Raw genomic sequence first — 26,081 nt, 5'->3', positions numbered from 1 at the left:
CAGTTCTGCCACGAAATATCTGTGAGGTCCTGTGCCACCCCTCTGCCTGGTTACCTTCCATGGGAACGGCGCCCAGCTCCGCACGGGCTCTGAGACCCATCCAGCTGGAGGGTGCATGAACTTGTGACCACCATCCCAGGTGACACAATCTCCTGGGGACACTTCTTTGCCTTCCAACATTCAATTATTTATTCAAAATATACATACATTATGAAATTTAGGCCACGTCTCTGTCCCAGCACCCCTACCCCAGCCTCCGCTTTGCCCTCCCTCCCCACCCCTCTTCTCCCCCTCTAGGGGGCGTGCACAGGGAGGAAGAAACTCTCCAGCTCCCAGGCCTGGGCCTGCCTCTAAGGGCCCTGCTCCACCTGCGCACAGTGCCCCTTTGCATCTTCTGGGAAGGCCTTTAAAAGGTGTTGTGCCCGGGACAATAGAAAAAACAGCTTTTTCCATCTCTCTGTTTCCTTTTCAGAAATTCTGAGCTCTGCCTTTAGCTCAGACAGCTCCTTGGAAAGATGTTTTTTATGTTCTCTTTCTGTATTTAGTGTCTTCTCAAGTTCTCCCAGGGCTTTACCCATCATCTTCAATCCTTTCCCCAGCTCTGCCAACTGCTCTTGTTGGAACTCACGGTAGTCCTTTATCTCTCTGCATGAGATAAATGTCCAGAAGGAAAAGAGCAGCACCAGAGCACAGCGAGTCAACAGAAGGAGCAAACTCTCAATGTTTCCAAAGCCTAGCTGTGACCACAGGGTTTCTGTCATGGCTGGTGTTCCCGTCTGGGCTGTTGGCCTGGCCTGGCATGTTGGTTCCGCCTGGGCTGGTATCTTCACCGGTCCTGCTGTCCCTGCCTGGGCTGGTGGCCACACCTGGGGTGTTGGCCCCACCTGGGCTGGTGGACCTGACTGGGCTGGTGGCACCAGATGGGCTGGTGTCCCCACCTGGGTTGGTAGCCTCGCCTGGGGTGACGGACATATCTGGGCTGGTGGACTTGACTGGAGTGGTGGCCCCACCTGGTATGCTGGGCCTTCCTGGGCTGGTAGCCTGGCATCAGCTGGAGTCGTGGCCTGGTCTAGTGGCCCCATCACCTGGGCTGCTGTCCCTGTCGGGGCCATTGGTCCCGCAAGGCTTGGTGGCCCCACCTGGGCTGTTGCTCCTGCCTGGGAAAACATCCCCACATGGGCTGTTGGTCCCACCTGTGCTGGCGGCATCACCAGGGCCACTGGTCCCATCTGGGCTGCTGGTCCTTCCTGGGCTGGTGTCCTCACCTGGTCTGGTCGCCTTGCCTGGACTTTTGGCCCTGCCAGGACTGGTGGCCCTAACTGGACCAGTCGCCTCACCCAGGCTGGTGGTGCCACATGGGCTGGAGAGCCCTTTGAGAGGTTGCATGGAGGTGGGCAGGAGGTACAGGAACTCGCCCTGTGAGTCTGTGACTCTCCTTTGTGTAGCAGGAGGGCCAAGGTGGAGATCTTGGATCTGGGGTCCATGGATGTCTGAGGAGGGGTGGCCAGCTGCCTTCTGTGCAGTGTGGAGTTGGAGGCATGGCACATGTCCAGGTCTCTTGGCCAACAGGGCTGGGAGGGGTGCTTCCCCTCCGTGTGGGGGTCTGCTTGGTTCTGGTTCCAGATGTCCAAGCCCCTGTTGTAGAACCTGAGCACAGTGTTGAGGAGCTGGGCCAGGCCCGAGGAGGGCTGCGGGTGGAGGAGGCGCCGGGTGCGGGTGCGTAGGCTCATCCGCCCGCAAAGGGGCTCAAAGCTGGATGCGAACAGGAATGTGGTACACCAAGTGTGGGTGAGAGGCCCGGGGCAGGACAAGTGGGCCTGGGGCATGCCATGTGCAGGCGCAGAGACGGCGGCAGAGGACACCACCTTGAAGAGCAAGAGCAGGAACAGCTGAAAAGCCATATCCTCCGTCTGGGAGATGGTCGGAGCACTGGGCTTTTATAACTGCCTTGCCCTCAAGTCACAATGCCTCCCTGTGACATCCCCGTGGCCCGGGCCAATCACGAGGCAGCTTCCGCAACCCCCCTCCCCCGCCACGCGCTTCCGGCCAATGGCCAGGCGCCTCTCATCCTGTCCCTCCAAACATTCTGGTAAGATGCCAACTCTCATCTTTTGGCAGTTGGACAGATGCTCACGCTGCCATTGCCCGGGGAAGCTTGGGTCTCACTCTGCCCTATCACAGTCTTCATTTCCCAGCTCGAATGTCTCGGTGCTCCTACAACCCTCGAGGATCTGAGAGCTGGTGGGTATTTGTTATGTGGTGCAGGTCCTCCCGCCCCAACTCTTGCCTGTGCTCCACCAAGAGTCTCCCATGGCGACCCGAAGTCCACCTCGTCCCTGCCAGTGCAACCGCTCCTTTTGGGTCCACAGGTTCTGCCATCTGATAGCCAATACAGAGGATAACTTCTCAAAGAAAGGCAGATCCAAAGAAAGATGGGTGGGCTGCAGGTAGAATGAAGCAAGGAGGACAGAGGAGGCTAGACTCTGAGCAGAGGATCGGTCCTCACACCCGAGGGTCCAGGGCAGCAGAGGGAGTAGGCCGCCCGTCTGGTAAGGTGGTTGTGGCCTTCCTAGACACAGCCTCATCACTCCTCCTGGGCAGTCATTTGCCCCCTCTCTGTCGTTGTGCTCATCACTGAAGACTTTAGTCCCAGGTGCTGCCGGCACCACTGCACTCCTGTCTTTATTTTCTGTAACTGTTTTTTTTAGGCCACAGCCGTGGTACATGGACGTTCCCAGACTAGAGCTCTAATAGGAGCTGCAGCAGCCAGTCTACACCACAGGGCCAGCAATGCAGGATCCAAGCTGCATCTGCAACCTACTCCACAGCTCACAGCAACACTGGATCCCTGACCCACTGGTGAGGCCAGGGATCGAACCCAAATTCTCATGGATGATGTTCGGATTCACTTCTGCTGTCCCACAATGGGAACTCCCTATCTTCCGTAACTTCTTCAGCTCCAAGGACAATCCATACCCTCTGCGGACTTTTGGTCCGTGACCGTCCTTACAAACATTGCTGGTATTCTCCCAGCAGCCATTTCTTCTACCCTGAACCACAGTAATACTCATGAATAAAATATGAACTGTTCTGGTCTCCTGATGCAATGGGCTACCTGGGAATGCATCGTGACTGCAGGAAATCCATCCCGGTCCTCCCCTTCCTCTTTGTTAGGAGTGGCTGGGGGTGTGGAGAGCATTTTACCCTACTCTGGCCAATAGGGCTTGACAGGATGCCTGGGGTAGGAGCTGGTTGTGTTGGGATATTTTATCACTTCCTGAAGAAAGCCAGGTGGTAGAAGACCATTGTCATTTTGACCTGGTCAAGAGGTGACTTTAAGAGCTGTAACACTCAGGAGTTCCTGTCTCAGTGAGCGAACACCAGCCCCAGTGCGGGTTTGCTCGGGAAAGCAACCCTTGCCTTTTTCCCACCTAGGCCGCTCCTATACATAGGGCAAATGAGCCAAGGTGCCACCCAGTGCTCTCTGTGCACTGGTTTGGTGCAGGGAGTTTGCATCGCTTGAAAGGCACTCCAAACGTGTTCTCCTTTGAGGAGAAGCCTGATGTCGCATGAAAACACCTTCTTTTCACAAGCGGGGAAAAGCAGCACCTAGTGAGCTAGAGCAATCAGGGCAGAATGGCAATCTCACAAACTCCACAAAACAAGAGGATGGAAGCTTCCTTGTTGCAAAGTATATTCTACTCAGTGAATGAACACCAGCCGCAAGGAGGGTTTGCTCAGGAAAGCAACCCTTGTCTTTTTCCCACCTAGACCTCTCCGATTCCTAGGGCAAAGGAGCCAAAATGCTGCCAAAAAGGAAAGAGAGCAAGTGAACAATGGAAACCACACAGCAAATACAGCAGAGACAACATCAACCCAAAAACAAAATCGTGGAAATACATATTCTATTAAATAATGCAATCTGGCCAAGGGTGATAAACGTGTAGATTTAACTCGCTAAAATATGTTAGGTAATTGGTAGTATGAGTCCCTGTTGTGTCTGCCACTGAGAGGAAAAACAAGAGAGAGAAAAATAGGGATATTGGAGAGAGAAGGGGAGAGAGAGAGGGCGGGGAGGGGGGGAGTGAAAGGGAGAGGGAGAAAGGGGGAGAGAGAGAGCGGAGAGAGAGAGAGAGAGCGAGAGAAGAGAGAGGGAGGAGAGGGGAGGAGCGGAAGAGAGAGAGAGAGGAGAGAGCGGAGAGAGGAGGAGAGGAGGAGGAGAGAGGCGAGCGAGCGAGCGAGAGAGAGAGAGAGAGAGAGAGAGAGAGAGAGAGAGAGAGAGAGAAGGGATTGTGAAACATAAAGCAAAGGGAGAGGAACAGAATTGAAAGATGGAAAATAAATTGCAAAAGTGCCCTTGGCTGTGGATCTGCTTTTTATGATTGTTTCCAAAATGTTCTGTTTCATAGAAGGTTTTCTGAAGGAAAGCCAATGGAAGGGGTTCTGTGAGGGCCACAGACAGGAACTGCGTGTTAAAATGCACTTCCCAGGGCCTCGATGCTCTGAGCGCACCTGGGTTGGGGTGAGGGAAGAGGAGGAGGAGCCCCGAAACCACACCCAGCCTCCCTGGCAGGTGCTTTCTTCCTGCCTCGCTTCCTAGTGATGGCCCAGGAGCTTCAGGGGGCAAAAGTGGAGGGAAGGCAGGGCTGGGGCATTTGCCTCTGGTAAGAGTGTGGGACACTAGCAGGTGTCAAAAGCAGTTCTCTGGCAGCAACAGCACAGGAAATCCAAAATGTGGCAAGAGGGGGACATTACTTATTGATGTTCCCCTTGAGCAGTGCTCTCACACATTATGTAAGTACAGCCCAGCCCCACCCCACCCCCATCGAAAGCAAGTAACATGGTCTCTATTTTAATATCCAAAGGAGTGTTATTGAACAATGATTTTTCCCGCTCTTGATGATTCTGCAATGGAGGCTGGAAGCCTCACTGCTAGAACAATGTGGGTACACACCAACATCTACCACAGCACTGGGGGTGAGTGAGCTCCCACCAAAACAAATGGGGTGGAGCCAAGCGGGACTAGCCCTGTGGTAGCTGTCATGGAGTGTTTCCTGTTCAAATACTAAATTCCACCCACCTGACTCTTCCTTCAGGTGCTCTCTTTCTATCCCGCTGTGAGACAGGACTGGCACCCTTCGCCTGCATCCTTCCTATTTTGGAAATCCTGAAAGCCCCGTGGATCTTGTACCTTCCCTGTGCATGAGTGTGTTGCCTTGCCCAGAAGCTTGGCTTTGTTTCGACAAATGTTTACCGCATGCCTGCTCTGTGCTAAGCGCTTAACGGTGAGTTAGACCCAATTCTTATCCCTAGGAAATTATACCCTAAGGGGAAAAACAGAAATAGAGATAAAACTGCAGAGTGATGCCATGTGAAGTATCTGGTAAAAAGAACACAGAGAAGGGTGTCTTCATGGAGTCTGGGGACTTGGAGAACACTCACAGGTGATGATGCCTCAGCCGCCTTTGCATGGTCACTACGCACCCTCAGTTCTACCCAATAGCCTGACTGGTTTGTGTTTCTACTCTTTCCCGTCCCTACATAGCTCATTAGCCACAGCAGCTAAAATAATCATTTAAAAGTATAAGTTAGATTATAGGATTCCCCTTCTTATAAACCTCTGATGGGTCCCTATTGTTCTTAGAATAAAAATCTAACCTCTGTACCAAGACCCCCAAGGCCCGGAATAGTCTAAGCCTCTCTTCAAACCTCATCAGTTTCCTCTGCCTCCCTTTACTGTCTACACAGCTGCCATATTGGAACTTCTGTTTCTTCAGTATTTCCAGCTTGGTTTGGCCTTAGAGCTTTTGCCTTTGCCAGACCTTCTGTCTGAAATGCCCTACCCCAGATGAAGCAGAGCCGAATCCTCACTATGGGTTAGTCTTTGCTGAGAGTAAAGTAACAAGCTCTCACTGACATTCCCTCACCATGTATCCAAAGGAGCCATTCACTAGTCATTCTCTCTAATATCATCCATTTTAATTCTTCCATAGCACCTACCAATATCTGAATTTATTTTATTTGCCTATTTATTATTTTTTTAATAGAATGTTCGGCTTATGGAAGAAAGGAGGATCTGCTTTTTATTCCAGTGACTCTCCAATATCTGGGATATTTCCTAACATAGACTAGTACCCAACTCCTGACACACAGGAGCTTATTACTGAACAAATAAACTGTGTGGGAAAGACATACAAAAAGTTCTTGAATAGTTCTTGTATAGTTTCTGGTACACAGTTAAGTTTTCATTTGCTGAATGAATTAAGCAATAAATCTGTAGTTCCATAAACTTATTAAAGTTGGAAGAGAAATTAAAGATCATGTAAGACAGGATTTATCAAATAACTGATCAGAGAGTTCTTTGGTGTGGGGGACTGGCATGTGTACGGTATGATGTTCAGCAGTATCCCTGACCTCTGCCCACCAGATGCCAGAACATCCTTCTCTCTCCCATCAGTTGTGATCATCAAAATGTCTGGAGACATTGCCACATATTCCCTGGGAAACCAAATCATTCCCAGTTCAGAGCTACTGACCCAAGGCAACGCCTCCTCTTCAACAGGTTGAAGGTACTGAGTCCTAGAAAGATCAACTAACATGCCTAAGGCCATTCGGCTGATGAAGGGCAAAACCAAGACTCTTACTCTAGGCTACTGACTGGATACACAGGGAAGTTTCTGTTACACTTGGCCTAAAATAAAAGCTCCATGGGCATAATCACGTGGGAGCAGCCTTGATCCACGAGGGATTAGCACTTTACTGCCTGTCATGTTAATGGACTCGTACCTTTCCATATGCTGCTTGATATTCCTTAACAGTCAGCTGCTGCTGTGCATTCGACCTCTCAGTCAGAATGCTGATGTGCGTCTTCTCATCAGTTCCTAAGTGAAACAGAAATAACTGTATTTACCATCAACCCACACAGGCTTCATTTCTGTCAGGGACAACAGAAAAAAAAAACGATTAATAGTCTGAAACAAATGCAGAGAGGAAGGCATTTTAATTTCTAATTTCCAGGTCTTACCAGGTTGGCACCTTTATTTCTTTGATTGCTTGGCTTTGGGAAAAAGAAAATTAACTTTATTTGGACAGTCTGGAGGGAAGAAAACAATCATTGCCCCCATATTCCCATCTGTATATCAGACACTGGAAAGAGCACGAAGAACATAATGGTGTTTCAGGTAGTTTTCATCCTGAGGAGGTTCGGTTACTGTCTTATCTCCTTTTGTCTCTTTCTTATCTCCATCTTTGATATCAAAATCATTTTTTTCTCTAGAAAAAAAGGAGCTGACGTTTATTGAGAATCTACCACATACTCGGCACGTTTTACCCATGGTCATGGTTGGTATGCACAGGGGCGCTGGGCAGTAGGTATGATTAAGCTGTTCTAAAGATAAAGACACTAATATTTTAAAAAAACATTTCATTCGCCAAAGTCACACAGCTTTTGTGGTGCAGCAAGAATGTGAACCCAAATCTCTGACTCCAAAACATGCATTTCTGTCACTGGTTTACATGCCTTTTAGGCATTTCAGTAATTGTTATTGCTTAACCACTTGTGGTGGGTATGAGCAAAGGACTAATGCTGGCCTCCCTGAAAACCATCTCTGGGTCACTGTTTCCTTGGTAATTACAGTATTAAGATAATGTGGGACGGAGTTCCCGTCGTGGCGCAGTGGTTAACGAATCCGACTAGGAACCATGAGGTTTCGGGTTCGATCCCTGCCCTTGCTCAGTGGGTTAAGGATCCGGCGTTGCCGTGAGCTGTGGTGCAGGTTGCAGACGCGGCTCGGATCCCGAGTTGCTGTGGCTCTGGTGTAGGCCGGTGGCTACAGCTCCGATTGGACCCCTAGCCTGGGAATCTCCATGTGCCGCGGGAGCGGCCCAAGAAATAGCAAAAAGACAAAAAAAAAAAAAAAGATAATGTGGGAAGTTGCGTTGGCTCCTATATGGTAGAGGCCTACCACTGGGTTGGGGCTGTGAACTGGCTTGTGTGCCTTGGTCCTGCATGGCTAGAATGGAATAAAGAGCAACCAGAACACAAGGCTCACCTTCCCTGTGTTGAGGTGACCCACACACCCCTGAGCTTCACACATCCGTGTGGACACTCTACACGAAGGAGGGGGCAAAGGAAGCTGTGTGCTTGATTAGCTGCTGGGCCTCCCAGTGCAAGATGCTGCCCCACTGGGTCTCTGGTCTTGAATTCTTCTGCATAGTTAACAGAGTTAGAGTAGACCCTCACTGTGCCCTGTGATCAACACAGACCTGTAATGGCATCCGGGTTAGAGGCAGGACTCACATCTCCAACCACGAGCATCTCAAACTCAGCCTGCTCCAGATCGATTCATTCTATTTCCTCTCTAACTTGTCTTACATTCTATGCTCCCTCACCAGTGACACCACTGGGGATGCAGTCATCAACCAGAGATCCTGGGAGTCATCCTCTACTCCTTTCTTTTCCTTACTCTCTACTTTGTAGGGATCGTCTGTCCCTCTTGAATTTGTCCTCTTCTCTGCCACGGGATGCTCCTATTTCACTTAGAAACTTGAACAACCTCTTACTTCAACCCCCTTATAATTCATACTGTATATTACTGCCTAAGTAAAAAACTGTTTCTAATTATTTTTAATGCATCTGATCATGTCAATCCCAGGGCTGCAATTCTAATGATTCTCTGTAACCTTCAGGATGAAGTTTAAGCCCCTGAGCTTGTATACTAGTTCATTAGGACCTAGCTCCTGGCTCATGTCTCAGTTCTAATTTCCCACCCCTTCTCTGCATCTCTACACCCTCAGCCCTGGACTCCAGACATAACTAACTAGCCACAGTTCCATGTCGGTGGCATGCCAGGTGGTTTCTCCTGTTATTTCTGCACATGCTCAAGACCAGAACCAAACCAAGCTGCCTCATGTTTCAGAGGCTAGATCTGACACATCCCTAAGGCAAATGCCATCATGACGCCTGGTTCTGGTGTTGGGAGTGGTGCTCACCACAAAAACCTCCTTCTCAGAGTGGGCCTGCATACCTAATGCAAAAAATCATAAAGAAATGTAATGTTGGGGAGTTCCCACGGTGGTGCAGCGGAAACGAATCTGACTCGGTACCATGAGGATGTGGATTGGATCCCTGGCCTTGCTCAGTGGGTTATGGATCTGGCGTTGCCATGGGCTGTGGTATGGGTTGCAGACACGGCTTGGATCTGGCATTGCTGTGTCTGTGATGTAGGCCGGCAGCTGTAGTTCCAATCAGACCCCTAGCCTGGGAACCTCCATATGCCCTAAAAAGACAAAAGACAAAAAGACAAAAAAAAAAAGAAAGAAAGAAAAGAAAAGAAACATAATGTTAAGGAAGAAAAGCAACAGAATTTGAAGCCCATTAAGTCAGTCAATTTGACAGTAACCTTAAGAAAAAGTCTATTCAACACTATATGTAAGATGAGAATCAAAAGAATAGATAAGTAACTTTCATTTTAAAATAGAAAAAAAAGGAGTTCCTGTCGTGGCTTAGCAGTTAATGAACCTGGTTAGCATCTATGAGGATTCAGGTTTGATCCCTGGCCTCGCTCAGTGGCTTAAGGATCCAGTGTTGCCATGAGCTGGGGTGCAGGTTCGAAGACACAGCTTGGATCCCGAGTTGCTGCACCTGTGGTGTATGCCGGAGGCTGCAGCTCCGATTCAACCCCTAGCCTGGGAACCTCCATATGCCACAGGTGCAGTCCTAAAAATGACAAAAAATAAATAAAATAAAATAACATAAAATACCTAAGCAGCCAGAAATATAATATTACAGTGATACAAAACCCTAACTGTATAATTCATAGAACTTGACAAACAGACCCTAATCAGTCAGGAGAGGGCAAAGAGCCAAGAAAAACTCTTGCCTTACTGGACACTATAATGGGAAAAATAAAAATCATTAAAAAATATATATAGGCGTTCCTGCTGTGGCTCAGCAGTAATGAACCTGACTAGTATTCACGAGGATGCAGGTTCAATCCCTGGCCTTGCTTAGTGGGTTAAGGATCCAGCATTGCTGTGGCTGTGGTGTAGGCTGGCAGCTGAGGCTCTGATTCAACCCCTGGCCTGGGAACTTCCATATGCTGCAGGTGCAGCCCTAAAAAGAAAAAAAAAATTATAATAGTAACTAAGACAGTGAGAGGCAAACAGACCAATGGACTGTAACAGAGAGCAGAGAAGCAGCAAAACTTCTAAGACAGAGGTGGCATTACAAATCACTGTGGAAAGAATGAGCTCTTCAATAAACTGAGCTGGAACAATTAACTAGCCATGTGAGAGAAAATAAAATTAGATTTAAATACCATACACAAGCATTAATTCCAGGCAGATTAAAGATCTCAGTGTGAAAAATAAAATTGTAAAACTTTGGGGAGAAAATATGGGAAGATATCTTTATGAGCTCATTATAAAAAATACATAGTAAGTATAAATCATTACAAAAATACCTGTAAACTTAATTTCACTACAACGTAGAGCTTCAATGCAATAAAAGCGACTGTAACCTATGTTAAAGGAAAACCACAGATGGGGAAAAGACAGTTTCATAGTTTATAATTTTTAAAAAATCTTTGTATCCAGAAGTTATTCTTTAATTTTTATTTTTTAAATTTTTTTTTAGGGCCGCATATGGAAGTTCCCAGGTTAGGGGTCCAATTGGAGCTACAGCGGCCAGCCTACTCCACAGACACAGCAACATGGGATCCGAGCCACATCGGCAATCTACACCGCAGCTCATAGCAACGCCAGATCTCCAACCCACTGAGTAAGGCTAGGGATCTAACCCTCATCCTCATGGATCCTAGTAGGATTTGTTTACGCTGCACCACGACGGGAACGCCAAGAATTTATTTTAAAATAAGTCTTGCCCGGCACAAAGAAGACAGTCAACTGAAAAAATGGATAAAAGATGTGAAGAAGTAATTCATGGGAGAGGAAGCAAATAAACAAGAAAGGATGCTTCACCTCATCAGTAAGGGGGGGGGGGGAAGAGGAATGAAATGGATACAGAATGAGATCATTTTATTTTATTTTATTTATTTATTTATTTGTATTTTATTTTATTTTTTTTATTTTCCCACTGTACAGCAAGGGGGTCAGGTTATCCTTACATGTATACATTACATTTTTCCCCCAGCCTTTCTTCTGTTGCAACATGAGTATCTAGACAACGTTCAGAATGAGATCATTTTAGACCCACTCAGTGGGAAAAACTGAATAGGGTGACTGCAGCAAGAATTGATGAGGAGATGGGGCAAGATGAATCTCACATATTGCCCGTAGGAATGCTAATTTGTATACTCACTTCAGAACGGAGTCTGGGGAAATTTCTAGTTAATTTGGAAAGAAACATCCCCTTCAACCAAAAAATTCCAACCATTATATTTGAAGAGATGCTGGCAAATGTGCACAAGACAGAAGCACATTGCTATTCAATGCAGTATTTTTATACTGTAATAGGAAAGAACTGTAGGCGATTTAAATGCTCCGTCAATACAATTACATCAATTAGGATGTAATAATTCAATAGACTACTCTGCAGTTAAAATTAATGAACTAGAGCTCAACATATCAACATGGCTACATCTCCAAAACATAATGTCAAGGGAGAAAAACAAGTTGCAGAAGCATATACCCAGGATGATTTCAACTGATACTGTTTGAGCCTATGCCAAACAGTATGTACACACATATGGAGTTACAGGATGAAAAATTTCATGGGAATAGGAGTTTCCACTGTGGCTCAGCAGTAAGGCACCCAACTAGTATCCATGAGGATGCGGGTTCGATCCCTGGCCTTGCTCAGTGGGTTAAGGATCCAGCGTTGCCATGAGCTGCGGTGTAGGTTGCAGACTCGGCTCGGGTCCCGTATTGCTGTGGCTGTGGTGCAGGCCAGCAGCTGTAGCTCTGATTCAACTTCTAGCCTGGGAGCTTCCATATACTGCAGGTACAGCCCTAAAAAGCAAATAAATAAATAAAAGTTTCATAGGAATAAACTCTTGCTTATCTCTGAGGAATGAGATCCAGGCAGAATCGGCAGGGACTGTATCTATAATGATTGATGCTGAGATGGCAGTGCTGATGGTAGTGTTTAGTATTAAGTAAATACAGTAAATATTAAGATTAAATAGAACTGGGTTTCCTATACTTTTCCTAATTATTTCATAATTTTTAAAAGTGCCTTGGAACTCCTGCTGTGACACGAGGGGATTGGTGGAATCTCTGCAGCACCAGGATGCGGGTTTGATCCTCCTGCTGGGCACAGAGCATTAAAGGATCAGGCGTTGTCTCCGTGGCATCATAGGTCCTAACTGGGCTCAGATCTGATCCCTGGCCTGGAAACTCCATACGCAGTGGAGTGGGCAGAAAAAAAAAAAGTTGTTTTTTTTTTTAAGTGCCTTACAATCTCTAATTGATAAGGCAACTTAGGCAAATTGAACCTATGCATTTTTGGATTTAACTTTCCTGATCTGTTTTAGCATTAAGAAAGGAGCTGTAAAGCATCACTCACCAATTTCTCTGCCTTACGAATCGCCTCAGCATCCACAGATGGGCTAAAGCCTGGATGATCTCTCATTGTCCCTCGGTGTCCAACCTGGAAAGAAATTTCTGACAGTCCCACTAGTTCGAAACGACATCTTCATTTGTATTACACCCGCATATTCCCATCTACCTATTAGAAACACATGGCAAATCCATACTTTGCACACCTTCTTGTCACTTCAAGAGTGGTTCAAGAATTACGCAGGCAATATGACAATGACCACGTATGTAAAAGGCCCCTCTTTTTCTTCTCTTGGGGAACAAACGGAAAATCTAAAACATTCATTCTCTAGAGCAATGAATTGTGTTAGTCATGGTGGCTCTGAAGAATATTTGCTTTAAAGTGGCATCTGCATGAGAACGTGGGGATGTCCTAATCCTCTTTGTTTCCAGGGATAGTTCAAAGCTTCCACTGCATCTCCCACAGAAGTCACTGGTGCTCACAGACTTGAAGATGTTTGAATTACTGTCGACCACTGTCCTTGGGGAATTCGGTACCAAAGCATCTATAAATGAAAAGCCCATTAGGACTGTCAGTTCTTAAGCTTCATTTAATGGATGTACAACTGTGGCTGATCAATTCCCTTCTGAAAGTTCCACTGACATAGGTCTGCAGGAATAGCATGGAAATGAAAAAGGCCACAGCACTAATTTTAAGTACAAAAATTAGAAACATGTCAGTTAAGCTGGGAAAGACCATCCAATAGAAAGCATAAAATATCTTAACACTGCTTAAGAGAAATTGAGAAAAATTCAAGTATATATGTACTTATATGGGATTTCCTAGGCCTTTGAATAAAAATCTGCCTCTACAGTTAAAATATTTTCTTTCTTTTTTTTTTTTTTTTTGGTCTTTTTTGCCTTTTCTAGGCTGCTCCTGCGGCATATGGAGTTGTAGCCACCGGCCTACGCCAGAGCCACAGCAACACGGAATCTGAGCCACGTCTGCAACCTACACCACAGCTCACGGCAACGCTGGATCCTTAACCCACTGAGCAAGGCCAGGGATCGGACCCTTCTCTTTCCTCCATTCTTCAGAATATAAACGTTTGGCTTCTTGCAAACCCAATGCCCTTTTATGAAGAAAGCGTTATAACTAATTTTCCCACGTCAAGGATGAACTGGCCTCTCTCATGGGTAGGTAGCAGTAGCTCCGCAGGCCCAGCTTCGCCACACAGGTGGCTTGGAAGTGTCATGCACTATGACATCTGAAGGATAGTTTTAGAGGGCCAGGGAACATTAAATAGGCATGAAGAAGGTTTGGCTTCATCTAGTCATTAGGAGTAAAGACTGATAAGACTGAAGACTTGCTGACTGGCAACGCTGGATCCTTAACCCACTAAGCAAGGCCAGGGATTGAACTCAAAACCTCATGGTTCCTAGTTGGATTCGTTTCCGCTGAGCCACGACGGGAACTCCTCTTTTTTTTCTTTTTAGGGTTGAACCTGTGGCATATGGAAGTTCCAGCCCAGGGGTCAAACATCAACATCCCTCACTAGAGTGGTACATTTGTTGCAGTTGTTGAAACAACATTGACACATCCTCAGCCAAAGTGCCTCATTTACATTATAGTTCACTCTTGGTGCAGTGCATTCTATGGGTCTGGATGTTTATTTATATTTAAAGACATGTAATGCTCTGTTCCCACTGCCAGTGGGTGGGACAGTACCCAAGGTTAGCACCAGACTCCACCACCCTCAGTAAGGGCTCAGCCCTCACTTCAGACACCAGCTGCAAGTCTCAGAGCCACCAGCATTTCTGACCCAGGGACTATAAATTAGGGGGCTTCCATGACCCTGTTCAGTAATTCTCTAGAACAACTCACAGAATTCACTGGAAGATGTATACGGGAAATAGTTGTACATTCCTTTTAATTTTGCTGTGCATCTAAAACTGCTCTAAAAATATAACATCGTTATATATATATGTGTGTGTGTGTAAATATATATAAATACACACACACACACACATATATATATACCTATGCAAGAAAATACTATAAATAGGAGTGGTTAGAGAACATCTATCTATTTGGGGAAAATCCATCAGTTTCAGATAGCTCCCAGAGAATCATTCCCATGAGGGAGGGCTGATGTTGATTTGCAATAAAATTGGTTCCAGGAAACAAGCGGGAGCTTGCAAGAACATTAATTATCAAGGAATACGTTTTCAGAAGAAAATTAATATACCAAAATGATGATGACTACAACATTTATTGAGAGCTCACTACATGCCAGGTACTGTTCATACATTTCACAAGAACCAATTTAAGGCTTTCAAGCCCTAGATGATGTAGGTACAATTATTATATTCATGTTACAGATGAGGAGGAAACAGACCTAGCAAGAGACTTAGTAATTCGCTCAAGGTCATATTCAAGAGTTTGCCTTTTGGAGTTCCCACTGGGGCACAGTGGTTAACGAATCCGACTAGGAACCATAAGGTTTCGGGTTTGATCCCTGGCCTTGCTTAGTGGGTTGAGGATCCGGCGTTGCCATGAGCTGTGGTGTAGGTTGCAGACGCAACTCGGATCCCACGCTGCTGTGGATCTGGTGTAGGCCGGTGGCTACAGCTCCGATTAAACCCCTAGCCTGGGAACCTCCATATGCCGAGGGAGCAGCCCAAGAAATGGAAAAAAAAAAAAAAAAAGAGTTTGCCTTTTAACCAATTAGAGAGCTATGCAAAGGAGAACTGAGGTTGTGGCTGGAAGGTCTTCTTTCTGCTGCTGGAAGAGTTCACCACACTAGGTACTTGCTGCTTTCACTGTTTAACGACCCTTTAGGTAAATCTTCAGATTTACAGGAAGTTATTGTTTTATAAAATTTCTTTTATCTCTGGGTTCCAGAATGTCTCTATGCTCCCCTTCCTCCTTGTGCAAATTTGAGTCCGGAGTGAGAAACTGAGAGGGTGGAGCAAGTTCGGATGTTAGAAAGGGGTGTGTGGTTCGTGATGACTGCAGTGATTACGAGCTCATGTAGAAAAATCTTAGTAGCTTAATAAAAAAACGAATTTGTGTTCAAACAAATAGTAACTGCATTCATTATTATCCTGTAAAAATAAGTTAGGAATTGACCAAGGAGCAGAGAGATCAGAATATTTGTGTGAGAAAGCTAGCCCTGTAGAAGGCACACAGAGGCAAAACACTTGCTATAGTATCTTAATAAGAATGTTTCAAGGTGTTCTGATTTGTGGGTTGCCTGAGTGCTTGCTAGAGATATAAAGGCATCATTTGACAAGAGGCCTTGAGGTCAAAGAGTACAAACTGCTAAGAGAGCAGGCCCTCTCATGGGGATGAAGTAGCAGAACCCATCCTGACCAAGAGATAGAGGTCCCCCCAATTATCTGAACGGAGAGCTTTCCTAGAAAACTTTCAGAAGCCGAAATGGTACAAAGCCAAGGGTATCCCCAGATTTTTGGAATTTCACTTTATGCCTCTTCAATTTTATTTTATTTTATTTTATTTTTATTATTATTATTATTATTATTATTTTGCCTTTTCTAGGGCCGCACTTGCGGCATATGGAATTTCCCAGGCTAGGAGTTTAATCGGAGCTGTAGCTGCCGGCCTACACCACAGCCACAGCAACTCGGGATCCGGGAGCCATGTCTGAGACCCACACCACAACACATGGCAATACCAGATCTTTAACCCACTGAGTGAGGCCAGGGATCGAACCCGCAGCCTCATGGTTCTTAGTCAGATTTGTTAACCAATGAGCCACGATGGGAACTCCATATGCCACTTCAATTTTAAGAAAGACCTACAGAGACAGCATGAAAGCAAAAACCCATTTTGGCTTCCTTTCACTGAGCAAAAACAGGGACAGGCACACCTCGTCTTCATCGCACTTCACTGTGCTTCACAGGTACTGCATTTTTCACAAATGGAAGGTTTGTGGTAACCCTGCATGAAGCAAGTCTATCAGCACCCTTTTCCCAAGCATTTGCCCACTTTGTGTCTCTGTATGACATTTTGGTACCTTAGCAAAGTTTCAAACTTTTCCATTATTACTGTATTTGTTATGGTGATTGTGATCAGTGATCTCTGATGTTACAACTGCAAAATGATCATGACTCCCTGAAGGCTCAGATTGCTGTTATATTTTTTAGCAATAAAGTATTTTAAAATTAAGAAATGGGAGTTCTCGTCGTGGTTAATGAACCCAACTAGTGTCCATGAGGTCTCGGGTTCGATCTCTGGCCTCGTTGCCAGTGGGTTAAGGATCCGGCGTTGCCATGAGCTGTGGTGTAGGTCTCAGACGTGGCTCGGATCCCGAGTTGCTGTGGCTGTGGTGTGGGCAGGCAGCTACAGCTCCAATTTGACCCCTAGCCTGGAAACCTCCATCTGCTGCGGGTACGGCCCTAAAAAGACAAAGAAATAAAGTAAAATTAAGATATGTACATGGCTTTTTTAGACAATGCTACTGTACACAACAGACTACAGTACACTGTAAATATAACTTTTTTGTCAGCTATACTCCCAATGTTGTACAGTATATCCTTATAGCCTATTTTATCCCTATCCCTAATAGAGGTACACTCCTACCCCTATTTTGGCCCTCCCCCCTCTCTACTGGTAACCATTAGTTTATTTTCTATATCTATCTGCTTCTTTTTTTTTTTTTACATTTACTAGCTGTATTTTTTTTAGATTCCACATATAAGTGATGTCATGCATTATTTGTCTTTCTCTGACTTATTTCACTCTGCATAATGCCCTGCAAGTCCATCTACATTGCTAGAAATGGCAAAATGTTCACTCTTTTTAATGGCTGAGTAATGTTCCAATACTTTATCCATTCATCTGTTGAGAGACATGTAGGTCGCTTACAAATCTTGGCAATTGTAAATAATGCTGCTAACAACATTGGGGTGCATGTATCTTTTCAAATTAGTGTTTGGGGGTTTTCTGATATATACCCAGGAGTGGAAATGCTGGGTCATATGGTAGTTCTACCTTTAGTTTTTTGAGAAACCTCCATATGTTTTTCCACAGTGGCTGCACCAATGTGCATTCCTCCCAATAATGTACTAGGGGTCCATTTTCTCCACATCCTCACTAACATTTGTTACCTATGGTCTTTTTGATGATAGCCATTCTGACAGGTATGAAGTGATACCTGACTGTGGTTTTAATTTGCGTTTCTCTGATGACCAGTGATTTTAAGCATTTAGAGCATTTTTCACATGCTCGTTGGCCATCTGTATGTCTTCTTTGGAAAAAAGGTCTATTCAGATCTTCTGCTCATTTTTTAATTGTTTTTTTTAGGGGGTTTTTTTTTGGTGTGGCTTTTTTTTTTTTTTTTTTGGTGTTGAGTTGTATGAGCTGCTGATGTATTTTGGATATTAACTCCTTCTCGGTCATATCATTAGCAAATATTTTCTCCCATTCAGCAAGTTGTCTTTTCCTTTTGTTGATGGCTTCCTTTGCTGTGCAAAAACTTTCAAGTCTAATTAGGTTCCATTTATTTATTTTTGTTTTTACTTCCTGTGCTTTAGGAGACAGATGCAAAAAATAATGCTAAGATTTATCTCAAAGAGTATTCTGCCAATGTTCTCTTCTAGGAGTTTCCAAAACATAACTTTTATATGGAGTGAGAAACAAACAAACAAACAAAATCATCTTGACTCACTTTATTGAGATATTCGCTTTATTGCAGTGGTTTGGAACCAAGCCTGTAATATCTTGAAGGTATTGCCTGTACTGACATAGGTCTTTCATAAAAGCAAAGTGGTGTAATGCAAACTTTCAAAAAGTCGGGCCACCCATATTCAAGAATTTTAAACAAAGGAAAGAGTAATACAACAACTGAAACAATGGGAGGGTTGCAACATTCCTGGATAGAATATAGAGACCTAGGAAACCAGCTACTCTTTCATCTTCAATGGTAATGTACTGAAATCACAACTGAAGTTCCCAATAACTCACCATGCACTGGTAACCACTAATGATCAACAGTTTTGTAGGAAAGCATAGACTTGACTGCTCATTTGTGTCTGAGTGTGTATGTGCTTTTGAGTTTAAGAAGCAAAAAAAGAACAGATAAAATTTAGTGATAAGAGTATTGACAGAAATCTGAGGGGTTTTTTTTTATTGTGGTTAAAAAAATTGTAACATAAAATTTACCACATTAAACATTAAGTGCGCAGTTCAGGAGTGGTGAGAATATTCACGTTGTTATGAAACAGATCTCCAGAACTTTTTTTGTCTTTTTTAGGGCTGCACCCATGGCATAAGGTCCAATCGGAGCTGTAGCCGCCAGCCTACACCACAGCCACAGCAACTCGGGATCCGAGTAGCATCTGTAGCCTACACCACAGCTCATGGCAATGCAGGATTCTTAACCCACTAAGCGAGGCCAGGGATCGAACCTGTGTCCTCATGGATACTAGTCAGATTCGTTTCCACTGAGCCACAAAGGCAACTCTCGGAACTTAACTTTTTGATCTTGTGCAACTAAAACTCTATATCCCGTTCACACCCCGTGGATGGTGATTTGTGCTGTTAGTGTATTTTCATTAAGACAAATGAATATCCATCAGCCTATATTTTTACACTTATGCAAGTATATCTATATGATAAATACCCACAAGTGGAATGACTGGGTTACAGGGGGTGTGCCTTAAATACTCACAGATAGAGCCAAAATACCATCCCAAAGGACAGCCAGCTTTCCTCTCCCTAGAACAGAGTATGACAATGCCTGTCTGGCTCACAACTCCTGCAACATTGGTTTTCTTACTTTTTCTTCACTTTTACTCATACTTTGGTAGTAATGGCTTCTCACTGCATTTTTTCTTTATTTCTCAGTGAGACACAGCATCTTTTCATATGTTTATTGGGCATTTATAATTCTTTTCATATCCTATTTATGTTCCTTACAAAAATGTTTCCAAGTTCATTCTTCTTACTGATTTATTCAAGTTATTTTTGTGTTAAGGAAATGAGTCTTTGTCAAAAGTGCTGCAAATACTTTTCCCCTGTGAGTTTTCTTCTGACTCCATTAATACTGTTGTTTGCCATCATAAATTATACATTTGTACAGAGTTAAATACACCAATATTTTTCTTGTAGGCTTTTGGTTTATATCATGGTTGCAATTGCCTTCCTCACGCCAAGATTATACATACATTTTTTTTTGTCTTTTTGCCTTTTTAGGGCCACACCCGAGGCATATGGAGGTTCCCAGGCTAGGGGTCTAATAAGTGCTGTAGCCGCCAGCCTACACCACAGCTCACAGCAACGCCAGATCCTTAACCCACTGATTGAGGCCAGGGATCGAACCTGAAACCCCATGGTTCCTAGTCGGATTCATTTCTGCTGTGCCATGACGGGAACTCCCAAGATTACATTTTAAATTCGCCCTTATTTTGTCTCTTTCATTTCAGTATTTTATTCACCTGAAATTTAGTTTCATGTAAGAAGGGAGAAGGAATCCAGATTGGCTTTTTTTTCCCCAAATGGAAAGAAGTTTTCCTAACATCATTTACTGAATAACTGTCTTCTCCTCTCTGAAATGTTGTCTTTTTCTTATAATAAATTCCCAAATCACATATGCAATTTATCCTGTTACTGACCTCTCTGCTTTGGTGGCAGTACACATTATTTTAACTACATACCTTTTCAATCCATTTTAACATTTTATTTTTAGACATACTCTAGCTTTTTTTGGCCATGTTAATTTTTTCACATGATCCTTTTATCAACTTTAAAAACTTTTTCTTAATATTTGGATTTTCCGTATTTTGACTTGGCTTAGATAAATTACTGTGCTATGAAGCCTTGATTTTACTTACCCAGACAGACGCCATGCTATCACACCTTCCTCTTGAATTGAGATCACAACTACCTATTAAAGGGAAAAAAAAAATACTAAAAGCTAAGAATTGGGGCTTCAGAACAATAATCTCAGGCTAACCCTTAGAGATTACTCTAATCCAGACAGGGGAGTCAACATTCAAAGAGAAAACATCTCAGGGAAAGGATGTGTCTCTAAGATCAAGTACCCGATTTGCTGATCAAATGTGTACTGAGCATGTACTATCTACCAGGGACTGTGCTAGACCTGCAAAGGGCTCAAAACTAGAGGGGTAGGGGGAGAGAGAGAAAGAGGGAAACAACTCTGTACTTAAGGAGTTTGCAAATATGTTTCCTGGAAAGCTAATTTTGACTCACTTAAAATCCAACAGAACTCCGTTGACGGATGACTTCTTCTAACAACCTTCATAGGGAACAACAAAAACTTGGTTCCCCCCCCCCCATTTTTTAGCTGGTTTCAGTTGGATTCTCTGTATTGATGGGAAACTCCATTTACATTTTATGAGGCTCCAAGCCTACAGCCTTTATAAACAGACATGTCTGCTCTTGGAGGAAGGTCCAGTCCTTGGTAGCACCCAGAAATGAAAAAGGGCAACTCTTTGATGAAGCCCTGATTGGGAACCCAAATACACTTCCCATATGTAGACATTCAAACATGCTATAAATCTGCAGTTGGTAAAACCTGCTGGTAAAGTTGTTCCCAGCCTTCCTGGGAACAAAATATTCAAAAAAATCCAGTGATAGTCCCAGAGCAAAGTTCAATAGGAAACGTCTCTTTTAGTCCCTGGAAATACTTTGCCTTGATTTCCTCAGGCTCTCTGTCAGGGGTGGGGCAGTTGGTTCTCTAGTTACAGGGGCTGATGCTGCCTCCCTCTATAGATATAGTGGATACAAAATATCATGAGGTCTCTGAGCCTCAGTTTCCTCATCTGTAACAAGGGGAGAGGAGAGCACTGAATGAAATAATATGTGTAGTAATATCAGCTATTTTGAGTTCTTACCATGTTGCAGAGAACATAAAAAACGCTATAAGGTTTTATATAAGGTCAATTCGGAAAGGCTAGACATTTTTGTCATGTTTGTTCCCTGGGGCACAGAAAGTACTAAAAAATGCTTACTGAGTGAATGGATGAATGACTATAAGCCTCACAATAATCTTGGGGGCTGTGTATCATTAATAACATCTCCACTTTGCAAATGAAGAAGTTGGAGCACACAGAGGCATAGTTGGTCCCTCAGTATCCACGGATCCAGGTTCCCTCCTTCCCTTGCCCAGTGGATATCAAAATGCACGGATGCTTAACTCCCTTATATACAGTGGCGCAGTACAGTTGGCCCCCAGTACCCGCGGATCCCACCAACCTCGATTTGGCTGAGAAACCTGCGGCTACCGGAGGGCCGACTTTACTGTGATGGTCCAGTCACACAGCAAGTGAGTGCCCCCCTACAGCACCTAGGTAACCACACTCCGAAGGCAGGCATTTAATCCCCAAACTTCTGCCTTACCCAAGGGCCTGGCCCATACATTGTTGAAGCGGATACTCATTATGTGCTGATCCAGTAGAATTTGTAAATTATGAACATTTATTACTGATTTAAGTTTTCAGAAGTGACGAATTACTCCACAGTAGAGGCCAAATGACCTAACAACAGAACTTTAAATTCCTTTTCTGAAAGAGATGAGGGGGTTGGCATCATTTCCTTTACTTCCTCCTCAGTCCCTGTATTTCAGCAGGTGTCTCCACAGAACCACAGGGCTCTGGGAACAAGGTTCTGATTTTCTTGACATCTTTGAATTCCTTTTCCCGTCAGTCTGAAGTTTTCTGCCTTCATGAAAGCCAGCGGCGCTATCTTTGCAGAATAACGTTTTTACGAGTTACAATTTTCAGGATGATTTTTTTTAAGATGTAAATGTAGCCCTCCCAGAGCACAGAGTCTGGGGGGGGGGGGGGGGTCTGTATGTAACACAAATCCTCGGCAAGAATTTAGCCGCATTCGTGTACCTTCTTATCAGCGGCCAGAGGGGCTTCCATTAGTGACCCAGAACCTGGTGGAAACCACAATTTCCTATATATGGTCCTTTGCAATCAAGTGCTCAGACCCCCTACCTGCTCACTCAAAGGCCTGGGAAATGACTCATGGCCAGTGAATCAGACTCTTGCAATCAAAGAAAAAGGTGAGTCTTTTCAAGGAAAAGCAACTTTTCGGACTCCCAACGCTCATGATCTAAACACTCTTTCCTTCTACCTCCTAAAAAAAGTAAATGAAATAAAATAAACTACCTACGCGAAGAGAAGGACATACTCACAGGACTGGGTGGGATTCCAACTCCTCAGAATGGAGCTGGGAGCCAGCCCCTCCGGAGACGCCAGGGACACGAAGGCCTTTCTGTACTCCACTCCACCCCACCGCCTCCAGGCCCCCGGCCCCGCGCTCTTTTTCTGTTCCCAAGACCCTGAGGACTGGGGAGGCCAGGATGGCCAACTGGATCCCAGCACAGATTCTGGCTGTGATGAAAAGCTAGGGTCCAGGGCTCCCGCCGGGGCAACTGGCTGTCAGCGTGCTCCCCCGCCCCCCACCAGACCGGAACTGAGTGACCCTGGCAGAACAGACATTTTTGCTTCTCAGGACCGTGAACTGAATCGGGAAGATTGTCTTCCGTGATTCTGAAACCGGAGACGTGGACTCCCTGCCTCCCCTCGGACCCTGCCCCCGCGCAGTGGCCTCGGTAGGCGGCGAGGGCGCCGTTCCTGCTATGGCCCCGGGGCCGCGCTCTGCTTCCGGGGGACCTGGCGCAGGCGCGCCCGGGGCTGAGAGGCGCGCGGATGCTGAACTTACCTGGAGGGCCCCGGAACCGGCGCGCGGAAGATCCGTCAGAGGGTGTGCGCCGCGGCCCCGGTGCTGCCTGCTGACTCCCGCCCTTGACCGGGACTGCGCCCCTTCCTCGCGCCCCGCCTCCGCCTCCCGACGCCACCTGCTGGCCGCCCGCGGCTGGGAAAAGGGAAGCCGCGCCCCGCGGCCGCTGGGGCTCCAGGTCTGCACCCCCTGGGCCCTCAGCCCTTCCCTTGGGGGCTCTATAAACTTTCTGGCCTCGTCTCCCCCCGTCTTTATAGTGAAACCCGTGTCCTCGATTTTCACTTCTCCTTCACTTACATTCAGATTTTCTTCAGATTTATTGCAACGCTCGTTTTGTTCCAGGCATTGTGGATTCAGAGATTAGTCGGTCCCCATCCTCAAGAAGTTCAGGACCTGAAACGGATGGCGGACACCTACCACTTAACAGCAGTCCATGGCAGGCGTCTAGCATTTCCTTTGTGCTAGGCACTGTTCTGAATTTTTTACAGATATGCGACAAATCTTCCAATAAGCCTATAAGGCGGACACTATTATCCCCATTTTATAAATGAGGAAACCGAGGCGCAGAGATTAGGTAAAGTAAGCGAAGTCACCAAAGGCAGATTTTTTTTAACCTGGCTGAGAGGGAGGGACTTTCCTTTTCTTCCAGGGTCTTCTGGCTGCCCTAAGAATTTAATTGATAGGAGACAGATTAACAGGAGAAAATCACACAGAGGTCTCCTTGTAGCCTCAGACCATGAAAGGGACAGGAGCGCTCTCCGGAGGCACCTTTAAAGGCCACTAATCCCATTTGTGAGGGCCCCACATGCATGGCCTCATTACCTCCCCAAACCTCACCCCAGTGCCATAGTTCTAGGGATTAGGACTTCAATATGTCAATTTGGGGAGAATGCAAACACTCATATCATAGCAAACAGCTTACAATAATTCCCACAGTCTCTCCTTAAAAAACCATGGCTGTTAAAATTTTTGACTGTTAAATATTTTAAAGATACCAAAAGTAGGTGGTAATATTATAATATTGATACCTGTGTATTCACCACCCAGCATTATCAAATCTTAAACATGATGCTATATTCTTTTAGAATGTTTTTAGGAGATTTTAAAGCTATATTGATACACTTGATGTTCCTTTTGTGCCCTTTCCAATCACTTTTTCTCCAGTGGTAATCCAACTGTATTTTACTTGTTTCAAAATATTGATATAGCCATAAATATTATATGATACTCTGGAGTAGATTTTAAACTTTCAATACATGGTATCACGATGTCTATTCTGCCACTGCTCTTTCTGTGCAATGCTAGCTACTTGAGTAGCTACTGTTGTTCATTCATTTTAATTGCTGTCTAGTATTCCATTTTATGGCTCTATCATGGTTTATTCCTCATTCTCCTGCTCATTGTTTCAATATTTTGCTACCTTTAGTAATGCTGCAATGAACATTATTGTATGCAGCTTCTTGTTCACAGGTGTGTGAGTTGATGATGTTACCATCTGAAAAAAAATAAGGAAAGAAAAGGTAGAAAATACTTGACTGTACATAGAGAGTGATGGGTTACTAAGAGAAAGTGTAAATAGGCATGCAGATTAAGTTGAGTTTTAAAAAAATCTTGTGTAGGTATGGAGTATTACTTCTCTCCTATGCCCATATGTATATGCTATATATATGTGTGTGCATGTATATATATTGGGCAAATATATATATATATTTATGCCATATATATATTGCTAATTAGCGACAACTTGAATATGTTTCTCTTTTTTTTGGCCATGCCTGTGGCATGTGGAAGTTCCAGGGCCAGGAATGGGACCTGTCCCACAGCAGTGACAACACCAGACCCTTAACCTGCTGAGCCACCAGTGGATTCCAATGATTTGTTTTTAAACAGGGCTACATTGTGAAAAATTTAGAGAGTGGACACATGTTTCAGTTAGCTCCTGCCACCATAATGCTATATAACAACTACCCATCAAACGTGGGGGCTTAAAACAAATTATTCTCTCAGCTCTGCAGGATGGCTGAGGGGGCCCTGCATCATGGCTTCATTCTCTGTCCAGGCTGAAGGGGCAAGCGCTCCCTGAAGAAAGCTCTTCTCCTGGTGATGTCAGAGTATAAGAGGCCACACCCAGCCACACAAGCACCTCCCCCATTCCCAAGCCCTTGCTTACCTCATGGCTGCTCACATCCTATTGGCCAAAGCAAGCAACATGACTGAACCCAGAGGTGAGGAGAGGGAAGTATCCTCTGCCCGTTGTGCATAGGGCAGGGAGGATAGTTCTGAGCAACCCATTTTAGCAGCATACAGAGAGGTGATGGGAAGGAACTGGGAGCTAGCAATATGGTGAAGCTTTGTCAAATGGAACAGGGACAACTAAAGAAGCCCCCACATACAATATTCAGACCTGGGGACAGGTAGAAATATTGAGGGTCTCAGGCAGACTGTTAGGCATGGAAATAAGAGTTTCCTTGGGGGCAAAAGCTCAACCAACAAATGAAATATTATTTTGACATTTATGACTACAAAATAATCAACAATTTAGCTAATATTTTTTAAGCAGTCACTATATGCCAGGCACCATTCTAAATATACACACTATTTTGTTTAGTTTTCACCCCAATCCAATGAGGTAGTTCCTATTCTGGATCATTTTTAAGAGGTGCATACACTGTATGGTTGAAAAAAGACCCTGGTGCAAGGTCAAATAGCCAGTAAATCATGTAGTTGAGATTCAAACCCAAGCCACTTGATTCCAACATACTTGGCTGCCATGTCCTTTTTATAAATCTGCATAAAATGCCAGGAGGTTGACCCAAGCAGCCCCTGAGGAATGAGGGGGAGGAGACAG

The 26,081-nt window shown here is 44.9% G+C and overlaps 1 protein-coding gene across 3 annotated transcripts; it reads right to left on the bottom strand.

Annotated features, from left to right (window-relative positions):
• Positions 1 to 269: 269 nt before the first annotated feature.
• LOC125137320 (neurofilament heavy polypeptide-like) lies at positions 270 to 23,325 on the bottom strand. 3 transcript variants are annotated; one of them, XM_047797977.1, is made up of 5 exons: positions 23,216 to 23,325; positions 20,356 to 20,408; positions 12,527 to 12,610; positions 6,787 to 6,881; positions 270 to 2,379 (listed from the first exon to the last, which is right to left on the bottom strand). In XM_047797977.1, the coding sequence occupies exon 5, from the start codon at positions 1,899 to 1,901 to the stop codon at positions 351 to 353; it is 1,551 nt and encodes a 516-aa protein (XP_047653933.1). In that variant the 5' UTR covers positions 1,902 to 2,379; positions 6,787 to 6,881; positions 12,527 to 12,610; positions 20,356 to 20,408; positions 23,216 to 23,325; the 3' UTR covers positions 270 to 350. The 3 variants fall into 3 exon arrangements, 2 of the variants coding, with proteins under 2 accessions (XP_047653933.1, XP_047653934.1); XM_047797978.1 differs by having other exon boundaries at positions 270 to 1,865; XR_007137404.1 differs by lacking the exon at positions 270 to 2,379 and adding an exon at positions 2,827 to 3,806.
• Positions 23,326 to 26,081: the final 2,756 nt, after the last annotated feature.

This window comes from Phacochoerus africanus, chromosome 10 (assembly GCF_016906955.1).
Source record: "Phacochoerus africanus isolate WHEZ1 chromosome 10, ROS_Pafr_v1, whole genome shotgun sequence".
NCBI classification, from domain to species: domain Eukaryota; kingdom Metazoa; phylum Chordata; class Mammalia; order Artiodactyla; family Suidae; genus Phacochoerus; species Phacochoerus africanus.
Note: the sequence above shows the minus strand (reverse complement) of the source record. Positions and strands in the feature narration are given on the sequence as shown.